The sequence below is a fragment of the Parasteatoda tepidariorum genome, chromosome 2 (genome assembly GCF_982258835.1).
Source record: "Parasteatoda tepidariorum strain Cologne lab strain chromosome 2, Ptep-v5.0, whole genome shotgun sequence".
NCBI lineage: Eukaryota > Metazoa > Arthropoda > Arachnida > Araneae > Theridiidae > Parasteatoda > Parasteatoda tepidariorum.
The window spans coordinates 385889-412372 of record NC_141756.1 but is presented as its reverse complement, the minus strand read 5'-3'; the positions used below and the strand labels follow the sequence as shown (position 1 = coordinate 412372).

At 29.4% G+C, this 26484-nt stretch overlaps 1 protein-coding gene across 2 annotated transcripts in view; it reads left to right on the top strand.

Moving 5' to 3' along the window:
• Positions 1-26484, top strand: part of Hrs (Hepatocyte growth factor regulated tyrosine kinase substrate) — a 71045-nt gene that overhangs the window by 21288 nt on the left and 23273 nt on the right. For both annotated transcript variants that reach the window (XM_087156748.1, XM_087156749.1), the window contains 5 exons: positions 4395-4516; positions 7136-7260; positions 18146-18206; positions 18283-18378; positions 20561-20614. In XM_087156748.1, the coding sequence (XP_087012874.1) occupies positions 4395-4516; positions 7136-7260; positions 18146-18206; positions 18283-18378; positions 20561-20614 (458 nt within the window). The remainder of the gene's footprint in view (positions 1-4394; positions 4517-7135; positions 7261-18145; positions 18207-18282; positions 18379-20560; positions 20615-26484) is intronic.

Here is a 26484-nt window from a genome sequence, read left to right as displayed (position 1 = left end):
GCGTTAACTTTTGGCTTCCATCAGCATTTGCACAGAGCAAAACAGTCAAGCGCATTTTTGAAAGCTTTCCTCCATGGCAATTTTCACCTTTAATTGTCAAAGTCTTGTTTGGCAATAGGTTGAAAAAGATCCCCTCTCGTCCGCATTAAATATGTCACTTAGATTATAGCCCTTTAATAAATTTGGCAGAGTTTCTTCTTTCCACTGTTGCACAGTTGTCATATCCACACTATCAGATTCGCCACAGATAGATTTGAAGCATAAATTGTTCCTTTTTTTTCAATCGATCGATCTAGCCATTTGATACACTGAAGCCCTGTAGTTTAAGCCTTTCAGCAATTTCAAGTTCCTTTTCTCTCAGGATTGATCCATTTATAGGAATCTTTGCTGCTCTGACTTCCTTGAACCAGTTAATTAAAAAAACTTCTAACTCATCATTTGGAGATGTTTTAAGGGTTTTTCTCTTCTTGGGATATTTTCCGAGTTTTTTAGCTTTTAGTTCTACTGAAGCTTCTTGCTTTAAAATCGTTTGCAAAGTTGAATACGCAATACCCAAAGATTTAGCAAGATCAACTTTAGTGCTATGAAATTCTTTAGCTTTTTCGACGATTTCAGCCTTTTCGCTCAGAAAAAGCATTTTTGGTTCGACATCTTTCGAGAAAAGAACACAATGACGGAGGTTTCGAAAATGAGAAAAAATGCTATAGCTTTCAAACTCAAACAAAACCAACTGAAAATCTTATTTGGTATGCTAGCACGGAAAAATGAGTGAAACCATTTTTCACGGGGGAGAATTGAGGAAACGACCATTGACAAATACACAAAGCGGAACAGAAAGAATCCAAGAATTGCTCCACACAGCTGAAAAATAAGTTTCTCTTGTTCAAAAAACTAGAAAAAAGTTTGTGTGAGAATTGTAGAAAAAAAATTTCTTTTTGAGCTGCTGGTAGAAAAACGCATCAAGCAGAATTTTTATAAGAGGAGTAACGCAAAATCCGGGATTTTTAAACATTAGCGGTATAGGCAATTTTCACTTATCAGCAGAGAATGACGTAAGAAGCGGGATAACGTACGAAACGGACAACGTAAAATCAGGTTTCCACTGTATAACAATAAAAAAACATAGATCAGCGTGCAAATAAAATCTGTTTAAAACTCAAATGTGAATAAAACCTCTTTTGCACCAAACCTAACCAATTTGCCTATTATTATTTAAATTATTATAAAATTTTACAAACAATTAACTGTGGTAAGAAAACAATCTTGTCTGAAATGATCTCACTCTCTATCATTGTATTCAAAAACAATGCAATGAAAAAATGAAAAATTTATGAGAGTTTCATGAAAGTGCATAAAAGCTCTTTCATTTTAATTACATGTTGTTGTTAGTATATTATTAAATGCTTAGCTTAGTTCACAGCTACTGATAACTGGAATAAAATAACTAATCAATAATTCAATTCCTAAATAAGTTGGTTAATTATCACTTTATTCCCGTCGAGACTCTAAAATGTTTATTATCCCATATAAAACATTGTAATCACAAGAAAATAAAGTAGAATTGGTTATTTATTGAAAAACATCCATGTAATGGTTCAAATTACTGAAAACTTTATTATTTCTTTATATTTCATTTCTGATTGAGGAATTATGAAAAGATTTGGATCGCAATTTTTTGAATATATATTTTTTCCTGAATTTGTTATGTGTTTGATGTTTAAATGCAAATAATCGTTTTTTTTTTATAGTTTAATAAATTTAGCCTAATAATAAAAATTTTACTGTTTTGAAAAATTAGCATGTAGAGTGTGTTTGCCATCTTTTATAGAAAAAGTATAAAAATTATTATCCAATCATTGATCTAAAGAATCGGGTCTCAAACTGTCTACTGTATATTGTGTTAAATTTTTTTATATATGTCAAAAACCATTGAATATTTTGTAAATTTTGTGAAGTCTTGAAAATTTGAATTTAAGGACAGTAAAATTAGCCTATCTAAAATTTTGTATAAATTGCTGTGCTTGTTTTCCACGTATTTAAATATTTACAAAAAGTAGATAAATATATAAATACTGTATTTTTCAAGTATGTAATATAATATATATATTTATTTATTTCCTTATTTTTTCCTTTTTTTAAATTAAATCTGTATATCTTCTTTAATTTGTCAGTTTATTGCCGCATCATCGTGCTGCCATGATGCTGGATTTTATGTTTCTAAAATGCTGCACCCGTTTAAAAATTATAGTGTACCAAATGTATATACAGTACACTCTCGATTATCCGTGCGCGTATTATCCGGTTTGCGGATTATCCGTGCTCATTCCGGAGTCACACAAGAAATATAAAGAGAAACATTTTCAGGACTAAAAAATTTTGATTCATGAAGTTATAACGCTACCAAATTTTTGGAAGCAATATTCGTTAGTGGATTGAAGTATATGGAATATCAGCAGCCTGGTCAAAATTAAAATCGTCTACGTTTTTACGATCTTGGAGAAAGATCATACCGCTTGATGAACAATCTTCTTCAGATGTTCAAGAAAAATATGATAACAGTATTCTCGAACAAGCAAAAGAAATCTAAGGTTTCGAAATCAGTGGCGTACGCAAGGGAGGGGTTTAGGGGTTCAAACACCCCCCTTGAGCTCAGACAAAATGGCAACAAAAAAAAATTTTTAGTAGAAATTATGCGAGCTATTATTTTTTAAGACTATATATTTTTATTTGCCTTATGCCTACTTTTTTTTCCTCACGGTATTTCTCAAAACATCTATATTATATAAAACGCTAATGCGTATGTATCAATAAAACCGATGATATTTCTTTTCTCGTCTTGGGAACAGTTTTCATTTTTAATTGATAGGCTTCGGCGCGCAAGAGTACGTAATGAGCATCATATGGCTAATCTATATTTTATAAAACGCTAATACGTTTTAATTGAGAGGCTTCGGTGCGCAAGAGCACGTAGTGAGCATCATATGTCTAATCGGGTGAATTCTCACTGAATTATCAAAAAAATTCTCACAAAATTATCTTCATCGAAGCCGATGCTTTACATCCGGCCTTCAGTACTATTTCATATTGTTTTACAACACATGGTTTTAGCCCTCCGGTGGGAAAGACTTTAAAACAAAACTTTTCTCAACAACTGAAATTTAGAATAGTGTGATTAAGAAAAATATGTGAACTGTTTGCAATTTCAAATTAATATTGAAATGCACAGGTTTCGACTTTTCTACAGTGAAAAGTTTTCGGAACTTCGGAAATGAACTGCGGAAGCAGTTCCGGGGGTTGGCGAGCGCTAGCGAGCAGGGAGCGAAGCCTCCTAGTTTACTATAATAGGGTTGTACTTTTGAAACCAAATTCACGTGATACTGTTACGGACTGGTTCCTTTCTGTCCTGCCAGTACAGTTTTCGAGACTGGCTGTCATTCGCGAGGTCTTTACGCGATGATTCTGGAATCCTAGACGTTCTGTCGTCTTTGAGACAATTCGAGAATTTTGAACGTTTTTCTGTTGTACAGAATTGTGATACTTCCGTTGAAGAAAACGTTTCTAGCATAACAAAATCTGATGAATGTGAAAGTGGCCCTCAAAGTGTTACTTCCCACCCATATGACATTGGACTTTTTTTAGAAGATATTACTTTAAGTTCTTAAACTTAAAAAATCAAATCAAAATTTAACTAAACAATGTTGTCTAAATAAAAAGTCAAAATTGTCTAGCTGTCTAAATTAGGGAAATAATAGTGCTGTATTACAGACTCGAATTTCTTTTAGTAGTTTCAGAAAATTATGAACACCCCCCTTGAAAAAATTCTGCGTACGCCACTGTTCGAAATTCTTGATGAAGAAAATTTAGAAGATTGGTTTCAAAGTGATGCATGTGAGTATGGCTTCCAGTATTTGACTGATGAAGACATCGTTATGTTGTTAAATCAAATAGTGATGATAGTAACTGATGCAGAAGATGTAGTAAATGAATGAAATACAATTTCTCATTCTGCTGCTCTGTGGAAACTTTATTAGATTATATGGGAGGATTTGATTACGGTGACATTAATGCGGTTCGTAAAATATGTGTATCGATATATGGCGAAGACGCATTACACATTTTTTAATAAGGAAAATTCCTAGTTTGATGTTATGCATGCAAATGTCAGTAATTTTTATATTTTTTGTACTGATATTGAATTTTTCTTTAATGAAAGGAGTTTTCGGATTATCCGTGTTTTTCGATTGTCCGTGCGACCTGTCCCGGTGATTAACCCGGATAATCGGGAGTGCACTGTATATTAAATGGATGGATAAGAAAATGTATGTTTTTCAATAAAATAATTGAAGTATTTGAATGTGAATATTAACACTAAATAATATTGTGTTTCAAATTAGGCTACAAGTTGCAAATTTTGAAGGAAAGTGATGCAATGTTTGTTGCTGATACTGCTCCTGACTGGTCGGACGGAAGTTGTTGTCATCGATGCAGAACTCAATTTACTGTTATTCAAAGGAAGGTAATCTGTTGGAGAAACCCTAACCAAGATAATACCTTTTTTTTTAAAAAAATTGTTTAAAATACCGATAATATTGGCCTCTGAGAAGAGCCCAAATTTATAAATACCAGTATATTTATGAATTTAATATGTGTTTGAGATCCAAATGAGTTTTGTTTACAATGATAGTTGTTTGTTGATTACTAAGAAGAAAAGTTCATCCATTTGAACATGCTATTTGTTATTAAAATCATTGCATTTTAGTTTTATTAATTTGGGAAGTTTCATAAATTAACATTTCTGTTCATGGTTTTAGATGTTATTTTTTAATCATGTTTTTTTTACTTGTTTTTAAAGCTGTCTCTTAAACTACGAAAATTTTGCCAGAAATATGTTTTTTAAAGTAATTTATTTTAGAAAACTCTTTTTGCATATAAGTAATACATTATTCTTTATTTGCCCTTATATTTAGTTGGACTAATGTTGCATTCCTAAATGATAATAGTGTGTTAAGTATTTAAATAAATAAAAAAATTATGAGTTTTTATATTTGAAATTACTAATTAATTAAATAAGTATTTTATTGATTGTTTATTTAAATAATTTATTTCTTTATTAATAAATTATTTACTGATATCACAATACTTTATTAATGTTCATATGATTTCAAGGGCATAAAACATATAACTTAATTTTAATATTTAACAGAGTTAGCAATTTTCTTCCACTGAGGAAAAAAACCTGTTTTGGGAGAAATAGGTTTATTGCTAATGAAAGAAAGGGCCCTTTTCATTTTAAAATTTCTTGTTTAACAAAATTTATGGATCTCAAAAGGATTTATTGATCTATTATTTACAAAATATTTTATTTATTTAGTAATAAATTATATATTCATATTAATAATTTTTTTCACCTCAAGAGAAAGTTTTATAATTTAATTGTCAGTGTTAAATATCACATCTCTATGTAATAACTAATTTTTGAGAAAATTGAAATTAAATATTTTTTAATAAAAGGTGTTATTCAAAAAAGTATTTATTGGATACTGTTTCAAATCAAATACATATAAGTAATAGCATTAAATTTGAAAAGAAAAATGTTTTTTTTTTTTTACATAAATACTCGAAGTTATAGTCTGATTTGGAAATAATAAGTGAGCGTACAGTTAGCAAAAGCTTACAGTTTACCTTTAGTATATCTGAACAATATTTTATAATCATTAAAGACCTTTAAAAAGCATTCTTAACTGTACATGTAAAATATGATACTAAAATAAGGCTTTGCAGATTGATAAACTTTTCTACTTTATATTTTAGATCTACTTAGAAATTTCATTTTAGATTAGTTATTTAATTTAAATAAATACATTTTGACTGAAAAATTAAGTTTTAACATAAAAACTAAATGTATAAACTGACATACATTGACATATTTTGTTATATAAACTATTTCAAAACTCATTTCAGACAAATTTATATTGATTTATTAACAATATCATACCCACATGCGTCTTTGCGCCTATTTGCCCTCTCATTAACTGACAGAAACCCTCCTTTTTATTACCACGTTTATATAAACTTGCCTTCGTGTATGTCTGTCCGGGTGGAATTTTGTAATCAGTTTTAAACTAACTTCCCGACTAGCTACAAACTTCAAATTTGGCAGTTCAGAATTGGATGACAATGCATGAAAATGAAGAGAAAAAAGACATACAAAGTAAAATAAAATTAAAATTTTAAAAAAAATTATTTTCGAGATTGTCTTTTGTTGTCGATTCCATTATTTTAAATTAGTATTACATATCAGGTGAAAAGATTTTTATTGTCGGAGTATTTTTATTGGCTGAAAAATCACGTGGTAGGATCCAGTTTTTCCTCATTCATTTTCAGATTTTTTTGGTTGTCATCAGCATAAAACTAATGAAAGTCGTAAAGGTATTGTTTTTCTATAAAGATTTTTGTATCCCTAATTTAAAATGAAAGTTCTATTATTTTAGTAGTGGTCTTGTAGTAGTCTTGACTACTCTTGACTAAGAAAAATAATCTAAATAAAAATATATATTTTTAAAAACCACGTTTTTTGTAGTGAAGAATAATAATTAAAAAGTAATAATTTTTGAAAAATATGAAATAAAAATTAAAAATTAAAAAAATTATAATTTAAAATAAAAAAATTCAAAATAAAAAATAATATTTTTAAAAACCATGTTTTTGTAGTGGAGAATAATAATTTAAAAAAAGTTGAAAAACAAAAAACATGGGGTGCATGAAATACATAACAGTACATATACACATACATATACACATTTTCTTACTCATGCACATGCACATGCACAGCCACATATACATCCACATACTTATGCATATACACAAACATATTCCACATCCACATTCAGATACAATTACAATTACAGATATACATACACATATTCTCAAGAGCACACATACACACGCTAATATAACATTACTGTTATGTATTTCATGCGCCCCACGTTTTTTGTTTTTCAAATTTGTTTAAATTATTATTCTCCACTACAAAAACGTGGTTTTTAAAAATATTATTTTTTATTTATATTATAAAAAGATATAACGATTTTATAATTTAAGTTTTATTTCGATTCTAATTCCGTATTTTATACAGCATCATTGTAGGAATTGCGGTCAGATATTTTGCAACAAGTGCTCGTCTCGCAGCTGTCCCATTCCCCGCTTTGGTATCGAGAAAGACGTCAGAGTGTGTGAAGCATGCTGGGAAAAATTGACCAAGTATGTAGGAACTCTTACTTTTTTTTCTTGTTCATACATTATGATACTACTTCAATGCTCTCATTGATTATGTAAGAATAAAAAAATATAGTGTTTAATAGATGAGTAAATCAGTTGCTGATTTCTTTTATAGGAAATTATCTTATCTCATAAATATTCTGAAAATTTTGTATTCACTACAGCTAGCTAAAATAAAAATATCTCATTAATTTTTAAAAAAAAAATTTTTTTTTTAATATTTCGATGGAATCAAGTTAATTAAACAAAAGAGCATCTCTGGGCAGTAATCCATAAAACTACTTCTGTGATTACCACTATTTGTTACAAATCATGGTAAGTTTATCTTATCCCATGTAGTCTTATTTGAAAGTAGTATTCGTATAGATCATGTCCCTAAGCAGAAATATTAGGTGAAAAGGTACTTTATCAATGTTCTTTTTAACCAGAACTTTATTCCACTTATCAAGTATTATTACACATTTCTTCCTAAAGCTGCTCATAATTTTAATTTTGCAAATTTCTTTAACATTTACGTATTTGAGGGGGGGGGGTTTAAAACAATTTCGTTTTTACCATTATTATCCCTTTACCAGAAAAAACTAAAAGGAAAGAATTAATCGGAAGAAACACTGAGTCCCTAGAAGAAGAAAAGAAGAGCAAAATATCTTATGAGTTAAAATAAGTGTGACTCAAAGATATATGAAATAACAATTTAAGTATTTAGAAAAACTACTGACAGGGTGTGTAGCGTTTTTAAAAGGTGCTTATTTTTTTGTTGAAAAATTTACAGAAGATAGATAATTATACAAAATACTCTTGTTGACACATCACTAAAAGATCTGTTTTATTGGATTTTGGATTCTGATATTCTGCTTTGCTCACTTAAATTTTTGTAGATAAAATTCTTAAGTGACACAGATGCATTCTTTTTCTTCAGTAAAAGCTAACATATTTATTTGAAATGCATCTTAAAAATATGTTTAAATCAACTCATTTCATATTGAGCTGTTCTTTTAGTTCTGATATAATAATTTAGAATGTAACTGGGCAAATTTTTGTATCTTGTGGTTCTTTCTTCAAACAAAAGTTTGTTTATTTTTTATTTTTTCTAAAAGTCACATTTTTAAAATTTGATTTCTCAGGAACTATTTGACCGATTTCACTGGAATTTTGTATTTTGCCATTTAAAATTACATTCTTTAAAATGACATAAAAAAATTTCTACCTTGTAATTCAAAATTTTTTAGACTGTTTTTAAATAAAATTAATAAAAAATACAGACGTGCCAACTCTCCCGCATTTTGCGGGAGTCTTCCGAATTTTGAGTTATTCTCCCGCCCTCCGGAATTGATTTGAAAAACTCCCGAATTTTACTGCGATCGACGGCCAAACTCAAAATTACCTAATTTTTCCGCGAAAGTAAGTTTTTCTTTCAGCTTGAATTCCATCCCCTCTTATCAAACTACCATCTGCCTGAAGCGTAGCTGAACATGCTTTATTTTCCCCCCTCTTCAACGTTACCTCTTAACACTCCTATTTCACCCGCCCCCTTACACTGGGGGCGGGTGAAATCTTCCTCTTCTTTCGTGTGGAATGCAATGACGTCACATGTCGTTATCGAGTGACGTCCGTTCAGGAGTGGGGAAACTCGTACTCTCGATAGTTGGAATTGATATTGTATCCATAGAGTTGAACTCTATGATTGTATCTTGCTGTTTTTATAGTTTTTAATGCGTATTTTTCCACGGTTGGCAACAAGCTCGTAAACTAGCAACGTGATATCAATTATTCGTTTAGTCTTCGTATATTTAAAAAAAAAAATTTTTTTTTCAAGGATGTCTTAAGTCGAAACGGAAGTATGGATCAATTTCAACAAATCATGTACCAATGACTTAAGCAAGACTTAATAGCGGAGAGCTAAGTCTGCAACTCTTTTTTTCATGCATACAGTAGAGAACCATTTATCTGGTATCCAGATAATCCGGAAAAAAATTGCTCGGTTCTCCCGCCATTTTGAACTAAAACGATATGAAAAAAAAAGCGGAAACTGGACTAATCCTTGAAGTTGAGTAGAGGAAAATGTGAGGAAGGGAAGAATTTCTTTCCCCGTTTACCCAGAGAAACGTCATTTCTTCCGCGACCTTGAAGATTTTAGATCTTTATTCTCTTTTAGGTCGTTAAACTCAAAGGAGTGGCATGATGATTTCGTTTGCTGTTTGATTTACGAGGGGGTGGGGAAAATGCATTGCACATGCATATCAGTGAACAGAAGATGAAAGAGAAAAATATATTTATCTATTTGACATCGATTAATGAAAATAAAATGTTTTTCTTTTGAAGTGCGGTATCATTCGCAAGTTTTTCTTGATGTGGAATCACACCTACTTTAATTAAAAATCGCGTTTTTATAAAAATAAAAAAAAGGAGAATTGTTTATTAATTTAAGCATACAATTATTTTATGAAGCAGATTGCAGTTTCGTTTTTCTGATTCCACTTTCTTTTTTTTCTTTTTCATGATAAATTTTGCACTCAATAAAATTATTTGTATTACCAAATTTTTTCATTAGTTTTTTTTTTTTAAAGTCCGTTGATCTTGCCTTGTTCTAGGTTTTAATATTTATGCTAGTGCCGTTTTTTAACTATCGTTTCGGTTCGATAATTTTCAAGTGTTTTTATTTAGATTAATAGGTTTTTCTTTTATTTTCGCCCCCCCCCCCATGAAATATATTGCGTTATTTAATCATTGATTTTGTTTATTAGTTGATTTAGGAATCGTAATTATTTTTTAAACTTGTTTTTCTTGTCTAAACTTGCAAATTTTTTTATTCTTTTAAATTTTATTTTACTACAATTTTTTTCCTTTTTAGATTTAGGAGTGCTTTTCTTTTTTCTCTTACTTTAAAATGTGTTTAAATTTTTTCCTTGTAATTTGGGTTTGATAAAACATCGATTAACGACACTTTTTTGTCGATCCAGGAAACCGGGAAATTAAGACATCCGGGATAGCGATGGTCCCGAGCATCCCGGATAATTGGTTCTTTATTGTACAGACATTAGTATTTTTATACATTAGTATTGAATTGGTTTTTTAAAATAAAATAGTTATTAAATTTGTTTATTTTTTAGAAGTTTTTGTGCATTTTTATTACAGTGTCAAGGGTTTTTGAATAATGTTTTATTAAGGAAATGGTATTTATTTAAAGAGTATCTACCTAATATAGTTTTGTGTTGCTAAATCTGTGTTTAATTATTTTATTTCCATTTAATATTTTTAAACAATTATTGCTCTATTAGTGTGTAAAATTTCTTGCATTCTTATATTTAATAAATTTTTTACTTAAAATTCCTTAGAAGTGCTAAATGTTGCATACCATGCACCTTTTTTTACCCCTCCTGAAATCTCCTGAATTCTTGTTAGGGAAACTCCTGAATGTTAATTTTGCTAGGTTGGCACGTCTGAAAATAATTAATATTTACTAAAAGTTATTCTTTTTCATAGAATTATGTTTTAAATGAGTTTTATAATTGTGTGCAGAAATTTTTCTGCTCAATTTTCTGGAGATATGATTAAATATGCAAAAAATAAAATTAATATTAATGAATCCAAACTTTGAACCGTTCTCCTGACCAAACTATTCCTAGATTGTGGCTACTCCCTTTATCATGGGGATTAGTAATCCAAGTCCAATGGGAAAAAAAAAAGGTGTGTTTAGTCAGAAAAAGTATGTTTTTGTATCTAATTTTGTAATTAAAAGTCTTATGTGAACTAAATAATTAACATATCGCCATTTCAAACCTTTAAGATTAAGTCCGTGAATGGAACAATATGATCATTAAATCAAAAGTTATTCAATGGTGGCAATTATTTTTTTGAGAACTATACTTGTATGGAAGACAATTAAGAACAATGTATTGTGAATACTTTCTCCCATTACTACAGGAATCTGGTGGCAAAGCAACAATGATAAATCAGAAATCTGAAAGAAAAAATGAAAAATCAATTTTTTTCCTAATAATTTTTATTTACAGTCAAAGCCAATTTTACTTTTTTGCATTAAGAATTATCTTTTACAACCTAAATACCTGTTCTTTATACAGATTAAAAAAATCAATATTACAAAATTATGCACTAAACTGTTAAGCATATACCAACACAATTGGAATAAAAATTTAAATAAATCCAATTATTTATTATTTCTTTCTTTCATGGGCCTTTACACTATTAAACTAATCAAACCATGTATTTAGAAGTTGATCCCATGAAAATAAAAATTAACAATCATTTATCCTGATCTTACTGCTCTCAGCCAACTCTTGATAGTTGAAATTTACTACAATCGTAGAATTTATCCTGTACTTATTCCTTTTAAGGACCTTAATGAACCTATTAACACATAACCTATATTACATATCATTATTTATGTATGTGGCATCTATTAAAACAGCACCTATTAAGACAATACCAGTGGTATGAATTTTTCATGATTTCTTGATATGAATAAACACATTTCTCCATCAATCTTGCTTTTTCTTCTATAATTTTTTTTTTGTCTAAATTACCGTTGATTTTAAATTATTTACTCTTATGGAAATACCTTTAAAAAGAAAACCTGTGAACAAAATAAACACATGAATTTTGATAACTGAGCAAATATTAATTTAGTGACATCTCATCCCCTTTTATTATCGATCTTACCTGAAAAAGCGTTTAAAACTAATTAAACATGGGATAAACTCTTTGTTTTATTAAATATATTTGTAATTTTTCTTTTACATATTTTAAAAAAGAGATTAAACATGCAGTTTGATTTATAACAATGGTTAATACTAAACTAATAAGAAATTTTAATTTTTCAAGTGTCTCTCCCAAACCATCTAATTTAAAATTTTTAACAATTTGTAGGACAGAGGGTTAAAAGTTCCTTCTTCACTCTGTCCAAATTTCATGATAATAACACAAACGGTTCTAGAATTATATGAGAGAGACACTAACTCTTCATTTTACTATCATAGATTTACTTTTAGGAGTGTCAGTTTATTTGGATAGCCCTCCCATATTATTTTACTTCAACAATAATATTTTTTTTCCATTCCTAATGACAGATTACAGAGACAACTGTAGACAAAACTTTTGCAAAGCGAAAAATAGAAAAGAAGAGAGATATGTCAAATATTTCTTTGTGTTAAAGCTCAATTGCTCTATTTGTGATTGAATGCACAAATTGAGACAGTAATCATAATAAACAGAACAGAACAATAGAAGGAATCAGAAAAAATAAATGATTGGCACTTTGGCTTGCATTTCAAATCAATAGAAATACAATGCATAGCATTATGGCAATGAAGGGATCCAGAGTCGAAAAATTTTCAATGCTCCTACTCCTCTCCCTTATAATAAGCTAAAACTTCAGCTCCGCTGAGCCTCCGGTATTTTTCTTATATGTTATGCACGTTTATGAGTTTCAGATTTTGATTTGAGATTTTTTTTAAAATTAGGAGGACAAATGAGGACATTTATTATTATTGAAAGAGACATAGTATTTTAATTATAAAAATTAAGAGAAATTATAGATAATATTATGATTAATATCTCATAACTGTTAGTTATAATAAGAATGAAAATTCATGTGTATAACTCAATTTTGAACAAAATGAAATAAAATGTAATAGCCAGACAAAATTTATCTGTATCAAAATTACATGTATTGAAAACATGAAGTTTCTCTTCTTTTTTTTTTTTTTTTAATCATGAAAAATTGGAAATCTATAAAAAAAGTATTATTAATAAAAATGTAAAAGATCTCTTGAGCAGTAGAAAGTTTAGAGCCCCAGGGAAAACATAACTCCAAAACACTCTGGTTCCAGTTACAGGTCCCGGATGCAACGGATAAAGGGGAAGAGGCTCTTTTTCTCTGATTTTTATTCATATGCCTCTTACCAGCTAGCCGCAATTAACTAGTTTCAGCACACTTTTTTGAAATTGTTTCTTTTTACTTTCCCATAATCCTTATCTTTATTGAGATATATTTAATTGTAAATCATTAAAATCATTGGTTTGAGATTCCCATTAATAAAGTAGAAAACAAAATTCCATGGATGATTTTTTTGTAAATTGGAAGTTTACTGCATTCAGAAACATAGAAATCTTTTTTTTCTAAAACTAATAGAAATTTCTTCGTAAACAAAATTTTTTATAAAAGTGTTATGCAGATTTCATTTGTACTCTTATTGTTAGTTACAATATGAGTTTATTCTTATCTTTATGTTATCCACAATTTCAGAAGTATGAAAATGCCAGGACACAAAAACAAGTACATGAAATACTAATAGTCTTTAAGTATGGAACTTATATTTAAAATTATATTAAATAGATGTTGTTCATTGACAAAATGCAAACAACCTTAATGCTTTGTACTGTGGAAACTCCTTAAAATTTACACAAAATATTTTAGGAGGTTAAGAAAATATGACCTTTCACTATTTATGAAGCCTCACACTTTTTTTGCCTCACTCTATTTGTGAATAGTAGAAATCTTTATTCAAAGAGTTTTATCTTTTTTCTTAGTGCTTGTAAACTTTAGTCAATTGTAATTGTCATTTTAAATTTTTGTTGATTTTAAGCATGAGTATGAATAGGTAATCTTTTATTTATTTTTAAACTTTTATTTTTTTATTCTTTGTGTCATTATACAGTGCCCGCTGCTAATAAAATCACGGAATAATAAAACCAGTCGCTTTATAAAATCAAATCGGCAAGAACCGAATCGTTACAATATTAATACATGTTAAAAACATCCTTTAATAAAATCAATGCCGCCGCTTTTTGAAATCAAAATTTTGACTGCGTAATAAATCAAAAGTGCAATATTTCAGCTTTTTTTGTTCTTATTTATAAAATTTTATTCTTTCGAAGTTAAAAGATTTTTTTTAGAAGAACCAACAGTTACTCACAAACCTGTGAAACAGGTGTGGTTAGCACTTTCCTGCGATATACATAGTGTAAGAGTTAAGGAAAAATGTAGGTAATAAGCGGCGAGTTCATAGAAATCAATGTCAATTCCTTGACTTGAATGAAGTTTGGAGAAACCTATCTCACTCAACAGGGGGTCGAATTCTTATCTTACTTTTTATTGAATGAGCCATAGAAGGGAGAGAAGTTTTTTTTGTCATCTATCTTAACAGAGAACATGAATAAATTTCCAAAAACTGTCTGTGCGCTTGTTCCATATTATTTATGCCGTTTGAGTAAATTATAGTTAGAGCACTTATCATTTTTAAGTTCGTTTGGTTTTAAATTTTATCAGCATGCCAAAAAGGAAGGATTTGAGTCTTAAAGATAAATTCAAAGTGTTGCAAAACTATGATAGGCTTCCTAAATGTAGTCAACGTTAAGCTTCAATTAAATTAGGGATTTCCTAAACTGCTCTTGTCAACATTCTGAAACAAAGGATAAATATTTCCGAAGAAATGAAAAAGAATGGAAATCTGTCAAGAAAGCATAAGCATGAAGGAAAATCGTTGGAAATTGAAATAGCTCCGTTAGAATGGTTCAAAAATGCATGTGAACGAAGAATTCCAATATTCCATGGAATTTTATTTCACAAAGCGCAGGACTTTCCTAACTTATTTGGTGATTCTGATTTTAAAGCTACAGATGGGTGGCTAACCCGATGGAAAGACCGTAACAACCTTGTCTATTGTAAATTGCATGGTGAAAAGCAAGATGCTGATTTTAGCTCTGGTGCAGAATGGGTAAACGACGTGTGGCCAACACTCATCAAAGACTATAAACCAGAGCAAATTTTCAACACAGATAAAAACAGCATTATTTTTCCGAGCACTTCCTGAACATACACTGCTGTTTAAAAATGAACCGACTGGTGGATGTAAAAAAATAAAGGAAAGACTAACCGTGCGGCTAACATGCAACATGACAGGAACTGTGAGGAAAAAAAAACTTTAGTGATAGGAAAGAGTTTGAAACCTCGGTGTTTTAAAGAAGTAAAACACCTGCCCACCAGTTATGACAACAGCTAATTAAATTAGTTAAAATAAAGCTTTAATGTTGTTATTATTTCAGCTTTTAAAGTGTGTGCATTTAGAATATACAGTGGGTGATCGGTTAACAAACAAATCGGTTAACGAACACTTTCACGAAAGATTTTTGTGTTCGGATAACGAACACTTTCAAGAAAGATTTTTTGTGTTCGGACAACGAATACATATTCGGATAATGAACAAAACGAATTCTAACGAACACTTCTCGGCCTGAAAAAAAAATTTTATTAAACATTTGTTATAATTTTGCATACAAAATAAAATCACTGAAAGGAGAAATGTTTAAAACATGCTTAGTATTGATAATTACTAAATGAAACTTGAATTAACAAGTAATTTAAAGGTCATTCAATAATTATTATTATGACTAAAATCAATACACACTTGAATACTTCAATTTCAATATGAATATCAATATTTTCTGACAGCTGATAAGTTATGGGCGAGTGGATTTGCTGACATGGCGAATAAATTAAGCGAATTCTTAGTTCTTTCAAACAGTGCAGACTATAAAATATAAAGGTGCCGATGACGCGCTAGCACCGTAAGAATATGTGAAATTATGAAAATACGGGAAATATGAGAAATTTCTAAATAGTCAATCGTCTTTTAGTCGCCACTGGCAGCCCTGAATGTGGTAATAACACACGTGCGGTGCTAGTGTGAGTCGAAACTTTGTCAATTGTGTACGCTAGTTGGTTCCTGTTCCTCTAAAATTTTCGTATGTGCTTTTCTGAACCCCTTATAAAAAGACAGAAAATCTGACAATATGTGTCCCAAAAAGCTTGGAGTGTCAAGGACTGTGCTCACTATAAATGCCAAGCGAGAAATGATAGCCAAAGTTGAGAGTGGACAGAAAATGGCTGGATGTTGCGAGACAGTATGGCTTGAACAGGTCTACAGTATGCACAATATTAGCTAAGAAAGATATCATCAAGAAGACTCAAGTAGCTGAAGGAGTAACGAAAATCACATCTGCGAAGCAAAGCAGTGCCATCCATGATAAAATGGAGAGGTTGCTTTTAGTTTGGATAAATGAACGGGAAATGAAATGAGATGTAACTAGTATGCCTATCATTCAAGAGAAGGCTAGAGAAATTTTTGAGAAATTGAAAGAACAAACTTCAGGTTCGTCATCCGAGGAGTTAGAATTCAAGGCTACCACTGGCTGGTTTACAAAGTTTAAAAGAAGGTCTAGAATTAAACATGTATTAATGTATGGTGAGTCTGCTAGTGTAGATAAAGAAGCAGCTGAGAAGTACTGTCTAAAATTTTAAGAATTCATTGAAACAGAAGGGTATCGTCCACAACAAATATTTAATTGTGAGGAAACTTGTTTGTTTTGGAAGCGCATACCGAACCGTACCTACATCACGAAAGATGAGAAAAGTGTTCCTGGGCATAAACCTATGAAAGACCGATTGACGTTACTTTTGGGAGCTAACGCTAGTGGTGATATGAAGCTTAAGCCACTTATCGTTTACCACTCTGAAAATCCCAGAGCATTCAAAAAGAAATTCCATAATAAGAGCAAACTGCCAGTAATTTGGAGATCGAATCAAAGGGCATGGGTCATGTAGTATCTTTTCAAAGATTGACTATTTAAAGTTTGTGCCCTGAGCATCAAAGACTACCTTGATACCAATGACTTGCCCTTGAAAGCACTGCTGCTATTGGACAATGCACCAGGATACCCAAAAGATCTTGAAGATAATTTGTTGACAGACTTTCCCTGCCTACAATTCAGTTTTTACCTCCGAATACGACTTCGCTGATTCAGCTGATGGATCAAGAGGTTATCGCGGCTTTGAAGAAATTGTACACTCGCACGCTGTTTCCTCGGTATTTTGAAGCAAGCCAATTCTCCTGAACAATGACTTCAAAAAAGTTTTGGAAAGAAACATTTGACATTCTTGAAGCTATTCGTATCATTCAAAAGGCGTGGTCATAAGTCACACAGCGACAGTTGATTTCTGCTTGGCGGAAGCCGTGTCCATCCTTCGTTCAAGGAGACGGAGGTGATCAGGAAATTATGGGTGAAATTTTGACAACTGCTAGAGATCTGGAATTGGAACGAGGATGACATAGAAGAGCTCATAATGGGACATGAAGATGAACTGACGACAGAAGAACTCCAAGAAATTTTGAATGAAGAACACCAAGAAACACAGCGAAATGTGTCTCCTTCTGAACAAGAGGAAGACGAAAGAGGACCAATGCCGACATCTGCCATTAAAGATCTTTTGAAAAAGTGGGAGGATGCCAGAGCAATGGTCTTAGAATGGCACCCAAACCAAGCTGATGTCAGTAGGATTGGGGATCTTTACAACGACAATGCTATTAATTACATCTGGAAAAATCCTGAAAAAGAGAGAAAAACAATCGACATTGGACATGTTCTTCAACGTCCCATAAGCAAAAAATGAAAAGGACTGGTTAATATGCAAGACTATATGTATGTATAATTTTTTTAAAAACTTACAAAGAAATTATACATTTTTTAATATTTAATTTTTAGGGTCTCCAGAACGAATTAATCAATTTCACATAGAAGTCTATAGTGAATCGATGATCAGTTAACGGACGATTCGGATAGCGAACATAGTCTTGGAACGGATTATGTTCGTTAACCGATCACCCACTGTATTGTAAAAATTTGATTTTTTTTTCAAATGTTGAATCGCCTCTTAATAAATTCAGCCGCTTCATAAAATCAAAAGAGCGTAAAACGAAAGTGATTTTAATAAACGGCAGGCACTGAATTAGATTCTAAAAAAGTCGCAATAAAAATAAGTTAATTTTCTTCTTCTGTTTCCTGTACAAAGGCCATCGACCAAATCGATTTCTCCTCAGCCTGAGCAACTTTCTCCTACAACTACTTCTCAAGTAATGTTGTTTTACATTGTTACGTATGAATAATTAGCTTCTTTTGATTATATTAAAAAATCTCTTTCCCTTTCAGGAGTCTTCAACAAGTAAAAGTGAACAAGAACTCAAAGAAGAGGAAGACTTACAACTGGCTCTTGCTTTATCACAGAGTGAAGCAGAAAGTAAAGAAGTAAGTATTCATTTTTCACTTCCATTTCTTAACCCTCACAGAATTTCTGAGAAACTTCTGTTCTTTCACATTCTTCATTGTTTATCTCTTAAAAGTTTAAATAATCCACAAAATTAAAGAAGACTTTGTTGATAAATTTTATAGTTATCATAATAATATGTTAGAACATACTGATAATATGTTAATTGTATTAAAATGGTTTGAGAAATATTTAACTGTAAATTAAACTTAAGAATTCAGAATGTGTGACACAATTAAAGGAAATAAATGATTAAAAAAAATATATTCTTTAAAAAACTTATATCATTATAAATAATAGGAAATGGTGCTTGAATTAATTTTTTTATATTTTCTGGTGTGCAAAGGAAATAATTATGTAAAGTTGTGTAAAACAAAGGAAAGTGAAAAAAAACTTGCGTAAAAGCACTTAAAAATGTAATAACATGTTAAGTTTTCAAATTAAAATGGCCCTTACAGCTTGTGGAATTTCAACTCTTTAGTTATGTTACTATAGTCTGCAGAGAAGCTTGTATGCTACTTTTACTACAAATTCCTCAATAAATAGTTCTCAGTTTCCAAACATATTTTAATTTTATTTTTTATTCTATCATACTGGTATATTTTGCCATCCCCCGGTATAATTTTAAATTTCAAAGTCGAATGTTTTTTGTTTTGTTTTTTGCAGAAAAATAACAGGAAGTTATGTAACACACTAAAGGCGCTTAAAATTGCAATCACTTTCAAACAAATTGGAATTTAGCAAAAATATCCTGTTTTAAGTTTATAAATAACTGTGGTCCTTTTCAGCATATAAATTTTAAACTCTGTGATTGCATTTCTTGCCTGTGTGGTGTTTTTTGCTACAAGTTTTACTAATGATAGCAATTCTTAATTTTTTTTTCTATCTGTGTACACACCTTAGCAATTTAAAATTTCTAAGTCTTAAAGCAAAATGTAAAATTGAATACCAAAAACAGCATTTCTTCTGACTTTTTTTATATAGAATAAAATTAAAAAAAATTCTCCTTGAAAATTTTGATATTTATATTCTTTCAAAAATTTAATTTAATTTTTATTTTAATAAAATGAAACTATAATTTTATAAATACTTTTTTATGGTAATGCAACAAAATGTTACTATGAAAATACTCACTTTTTTCACTTTTCACCGTGTTTTGTTTTATCAACGGATAGAAAACATTTTGGTTGTTGTATAAATTTATTCATCCTTTTTTTAATACTTGATTCCTTCAAGAAATTTTTTGGGCTGTATGAACAATCAAGGAATCTGTCAATCAGACTGCATTTAATTCACTTTAACTTTTTGTCATACTTTTGTGGGGGAAATGTCTTCAAAATAGTATTATAAATTGCTTAATTTTTGCAGAAAAAATGTTTTAAGCTAAGTAAAAAAATGCCTTTTTATTTTAATTAGAATTAAAATTATTATTTCGTTTCAATAACCTTAATTTTTTCGGTAGGTTACATTCTTAATTAAAATTATTAGATTGTAATTGCTACTTTTAATTGGCTATATATTATAATGTTATCAAATACTTAAGTTTCAATTTCGTAAATTAATTATTTTCTATCAAAAGAATATCCCTCACATATTTGTAAAATAAAAGTGTTGTTCCTAGTCGTGTGTCTGGTTGTGAGGGAGCCGCTGCCATAGCCTGAGTTGTTTCAAAAAGTGGAAAGGTTTTGCCTATGTATTCCTATGTATGCTTAGTCAATTGTTTTGTTGATCTAATAACTGTCCATGTCCACTAAGCAGCACTACATTGGTATGGCAATGGCAGCATACATTTAACTCATTATGTCATCACCTGCTCTAAATGCAGGTAGTCTTCCTGATGTAAGCTACTGGCATTATGTAGCTGAACAACCGTTGATTGATGATTTTAAAATAATTAAATCAAGTGTATTAAAATTTTATATCCTAGGAGAGCTATAAAATCAGGCAAGCCTTATTTATTAAAGTTAATTACTTACTATTTACTTTTTTTAAATAAAAATACCTGCTTTTTTTATTATACTATGCTATTAAAAGTGGATAAAACAGTTCTTTTTCTTTTTTACTAATCGGTACTTTATTTATTTATTTAATTTTTAAAAAAACTACAATTCTTTTTGATTGAAACTGTATCAGTAGATAATTGAGTTTTTTCCTTTATTTTAGAATAAAAAATCATCTGCCAAAACAGTTGTGTACTCTTCTTTTACACCAGTAGAGGTAAAACACTTCTTTTCATTTAAGTATAGTAGTTGGTTGTCATATAAAGTAAAACCTCCGTTAAGCTGACATTTGTGGGACCGAAAAAATTTTCCATTTACAGGAAGGGTACCCTAATAACGAAGTTTAACACGGTAAACCATTTTTAGAATATTTTCCAAGATGTAGAAATAATTAAATTATCTACAATAACTCTCTACAAGGATATTTATTTAAACTTTAAGAAAGATAAAAGTATATATATATAAGGAAGTTTGATATAAATATATAATTCTAGATGTAGCTTCAGATAAATTAATATAATTTTCCCATTAGCATAGATACTCAAGTTAGACATATGATACCGAATAGGAGCTTTCAGTTCTCAGTCGGTTTCAATTATTAGGTTTACATCCTCTTACACCTACCTACCTATTGTTTGATAAGGAAGTTGGCCAATACCTTCTTGGAAGTAAACCTCCCACGATTTACAGGAAAAAAAAAGCACTGCATACATGTAAGTCATGAGGATCTATGGAGTTAATTGTTCACAATTGATCAGCTATCAAGTGTCTGAATAAATGTTTCATTCATATTAACACCTACCTTAAAAATTATACTTCTGTTCTCAGTTTATAGATGGTAACGAGAAGAGTTTTGTGGTTGCTATGGTGACTAATAAGAAGGTAAATTGTTTTTTTGAGTGAGTGTGAGATTTGTTTTTTGGAACTGCGATGCTGTAATTTTATTGTTTAGTTAATAAACCTTCCTTTTATATTAAACGTGATAGTAGTTTCCTTAATTATTTGATTCGAAGTCCTTGGAGTTTTATTTGAGGTCAGTTTATTTTGTATTTTTTGACAAGAGAGAGCATTCTCACCAAACGAGATTTCTTCCGAAATTCAATGTTTTGTTTATGCAGGGTTTTTCCATTGCAATTTCTCTTATTTAAATTTTTAATAGACTTAATTATAGCCAAAATTTTAACCTTTCTAAAGAGATATCAGTTTTAGAAATTTTATCTTAAGATTTTATACTATAGCACATTTCTAATAGGTTTAACGAATTACATGTCATTTATTTGAATTCAAATTTATTTTAATGACTTAGTATTTACTAAAAAGATGTAATTTTTTTTAAAAAGAAAAGTTTTTATATGGATTTGAATGATTGTTTTGAATTCTTAGAATTTTGTGCATTTGCAATGTACAGTAGGGAACCGATTATCCGGAACGATCGGGACTATCGCTATTCCGGATAACTGATTTTTCCGGTTTTCTGAATCGCTACAAAAAGCCGTTTTTTTTATTGTTAAATCCAACTAAAAAAAATTTTTTTTTGGAAATAATCTTAAAAAGAAGAAAAAACGATGGAGTAATACACTAATGATTATTTCCAAAATGATGGTAAGGTAAACATCTTTCAAAAAAGAAAGAAAAATCCTAAAATCTTATGAGGAAAAAAAAAAATTTATTTTTAAATGGTGGGAAAATGTATCGAATTTCGTTCCGGTTTTCTGATTTCCGGATAACGGGTACTGTACCTTAGTTTGTAGCGAGCGAAGCAAGCTTGGTTTACAAAGCAAACCATATAAGATTGCGTAGCAATTTTCGGGGGTTGGCGAGCAGGGGGCGCAGCCCACTAGTATATACTAGTTTTGTTTAAACTTAGTCTTCAAGCTTACATTTGATAACATACGCTAATTGTCCTTCTTAAAAAAAGTAAGAAATTATGTTTTATTTCATGAATTTGTAAATGAAGTTGTCTTAAAACATTTTCATATTGCCTGCTTTTAAAATTATTGTAGATTTTATCTTCTATTTATTTTGACTTCCTACCACTGAGTCAAAACATATAGTATTTATTATGGATAGGTAAAAAAAAATTTAGTATTTTTTTTTATTAGCATTTTATTAATTTTAAAGCTCGCATAAAGTAAATTACATAAAGTAATAAAAAGTTTTTAAATGTTGAAAGTTAGTCTTTTTTCTAAAAGTTTAACTTTACTTCATTAAAAAATGTTATTCAAATTTAATGTTGAATTATAATTAAAAGAAGTATTCTAAGTAAAATATGTTTGAATATTTCATATGACTGTTAGTTTAACTTTAGAAGCTATAAAAAAACATATACTAATAACATTCCATAAAATATAATCTTAATGAACTAAACATGCAATCTAGAATCTACTCATCTCTAAATCGAGTTTTAAGCAAACACATATTAGCGTAAAATACCTCAGCATTAGCTTAGAAAATGAAGAGTCTTGGCTTTAGGGAAATGTGTCATTTCTTCTGCTTTTGTTAAGTTTGTACAAATTATTTACTTTATAAGTTAAAATATATATACATATACATACATATATAGGCCGGGAAGGAGGGTACAAAATTTATTTATTAATTATTAGACGGAGCAGTCATGAAAAGTATGTAAAAGTTGCGCTCCTTGGTTATATGTTAGGGAAAATCTTGCAAAGTAAAATCCGTAAAATGTCTTAATTTAGGGAAAGAGGGAAATCTTGGTAATTGCTATTGGTTCATGAAATAGATTAAGCATTTCCCACAGAGAGCAAGGGGAAAATGTCCTTCTTTTAATTAAATGCATACTTGAGCCAAAAACAGATTTAAGAACAGGGTGTGGCTTTTAAGAGTGTGTGAAAGTATTTCGATTAGAATAATTAATTAGGATAACATAAAAAGATTAATTGAAGCTTTTTATGTTACATCCCCCCTCGCCAAAAAATGTTTAATTACAAATCAAAAATTTTAAAAATTTTCTATTTGCAAAATCTTCCCTCTGATAGAAGCACAATTAAAATAATCAAATTTGTAATATTAACAATATATAATAGTATATGAATTAACAGTTTTTTCAGCTCTAAGTCTTTTGTTTAAAGGTCACAACACGGCTTTTACACTATAAGAAGTATTCATCATAAAAAGTATTCCTCGTAATACCACAATTTAAGTTAACTCTTCAATCATGATGACAAAAATTTATAAGCATTTGTTAGAAGTGTATAATTTAAAATGTAAAATACAAAAAACAGTTTTACAGGAAAAATTTCAATCTGAAATTAGATTTGAGTATTGTTTACCTTGTTTGAAAACAAAATAAAATAAAAAATGACACAATGGTTATTATTCTGAAGACCAAGACTTCAGTATTGTCTTTATTTCACTTTATTTATTATTTACCTTTCATATTTATCACTTGAATAGCAAAATATCCGGAAGCCTTTTTTTTTCTTTATGTCCAAAATTTGCCTTATGTAACATTTTTTCTTTTCCTCTCTTATTTTTCTTTCTACTTTCTTTATATTTATTTATTTATACTTTTATTTTCTTTCTTGGTATTTTTATTGCAATTATTATCCCGGATTTCAGGAAATATGTAAAGACAAATTGCTTTTATAATCAGAAAAGGTGATCAGTCTTCTCAGATTTTGCTTTACAACCTGTTTAACACAATCACTAATTGAAATCCAAAACAAAGCTTTCAAATTTAATATGGTATTAAGGTAAATCAGTTTTTAAAATTTGACTGACGTAGCTATTTTCCTTATTTTTAATCTGAAGTGCAATTTTGATTAAGTTACAAATTACCTTTTGTTTGTTTTTTTTTAATTTTTTTATTTATATCTTTCTTTCTTTTTGGACATAATTTTTTTTTTCCTTTTTTTTCCAAAATTTTTAGTTCGGATATTTTTTAAAGTAATTTTTGTGTAGAGATCTTAATTGGTAATTTAATTTGTCACAAATGTGTTAGGAAATTCTAATATTTTCATTTCTATTTTAAATCTGTTTTTTAAGTGTATTCAGTTACTAATACTTTTCAATTTGTGTTTGATCATTTTCCTATCTGTATGCTAGATAGGAAAAGAAATACATTTTAGTACACTTACATATAGAGAAAAAAAAAACATTTTAAAGGGAAAATTTATTTTCATCAAATTATAATTTAAAAAAACTTGCAGGATGTAACATATACATACAGCTCTTTTCTAACTAGCACTTTTTTTTACATGCGTTCAAAATTATTATTATTCCTTATTAAATAAAAAAAAGGTATAAAATTTGCAATGAAAAATTTTAATAGATACCTGAAATTCATTTTGAGTTTTTATTCATCAAGTTGATACAGGTATTTAACAGAAATATGTCTTGTTATCTTAATTATGGTTTCCACTTTTGATTATATATTTGGATGTTTCTGGTTTTTTTATTATTATTATTAAAAGATTTTGTATGTAACTATAATGTAGGTATTGCATATTCTAAAAGCATTTTAAGCTATTACATTAGAGCACTGCAACAATAACTCTCTTTTTAAAAAAAAATACCATGATACATTGTGATATTGTTTACATAAAATTAGTTTTTACTGTACTTTTTAGAACCCTTAAGTGTACACACTGAAGCTTGGTGGACTAAGATACAACATGTATTAAATGAAGCTTAGATAAATCAAACTTTTCAGAAACTTTTAACTGATTCTGCATTTTTCTTACTCTTGTATTCCTCCTCCCTTTTTTTTTCATTAACTAAAAATTTTCACAATATCGGGGATAAAATTTTACTACTCAGGGATGAGATTTTTCCGCTTTTTAACGGATTTCCGCCTTTTTCACTTTAATCTCTAGAATTTCAGCGTTTTTTTTTTTTTCTATCAAAAACACCAATTCTCTAAAAGTTTCACTTTTTTTAAATAAATATTGAGATTTTTCTAAAAATTCAGTCCTTGAAATAAAATAATTATATTTATTTCTGTTTTTCAAATCTAAACAGAAAATTTAAACTACATAGCTTCCAACCCTACCGCATTTTTACTTATTTTAACTATTTTCTCCGCTTTTATGTGCAGAAAATATCTCATAAGATTTTTCGCATTTTTACCCGCCCACCAGATTGCTCGTATTTTCGTAATTCAGTAATTCTTCTATGTTGAAAAAAAGTGGCATGTGTAAAAAAAGAAAAGAAAAGCTTGATATATGGTGAAAATATTTATTTGCCCACTCAATAAATCTTGTAAATTTGTATTAATTATGGCTAAACAAAAACAATATAAGCAAGCTTCACATGTATCCAGACCCCGAAATCTGCTGACATCTTGATTCTTATTCACGTGATTTTAATATCAAACATCGATTTTCGTATTTTCCTAATTTAAAAGTTACGCATTGCGATTCTTATTCACGTGAATTAAATACCGTACTTCGATATTCTTATTACGAGATTTAAAAATTCAATGTAGCGATTCGTATTTACACGTTTTTAAAATCCATGATCGCGATTCATATTCATACGATTTTAGAATCCAAGATCGCTATAAATCACGTAATAGTATTTAAAGAAAGGGAACGTAAATGTATATTCTCAGTAGTTTAATGTGCTAAACTAGGCAGATTTTCAAGTAATAATTGTCTCCTTTGTGTGAACTGAAGAAAATATAATTTCTAACTTTATTTTTTGAATTGGTAATTTTACTTTTTTCTAAATGTTAAGTATTGATGTAATCATTCATATATTAATAAATTAGTACGCAATTCTATATAAACACATAATTATTTTTTGTCTTAAATTGTCCGGAATTCATTATTAAACGATTACACACACGTAAGATTTACTCGCATGGAAGTTCAGCTTTTTTGCCTTTTAGTCAATCTCATCCCTGACTACTTTTCTATCAAATTTCTATCTTTTTATATGAAATTTACAGCCTTTTTTGTCACTGTTTCTAAAATCTCCATTTTCTTCGCAATGAATGATATTTTTTTTTTTATAAAAATAGTATTTTTCTTCTTATTTAGTATGACATTACCTTTTTATTAACCAATAAGGTTGTCTTATAATGAAGAAAAGGGGGGGATGTGGATAAGTGCTTGCTTCTTT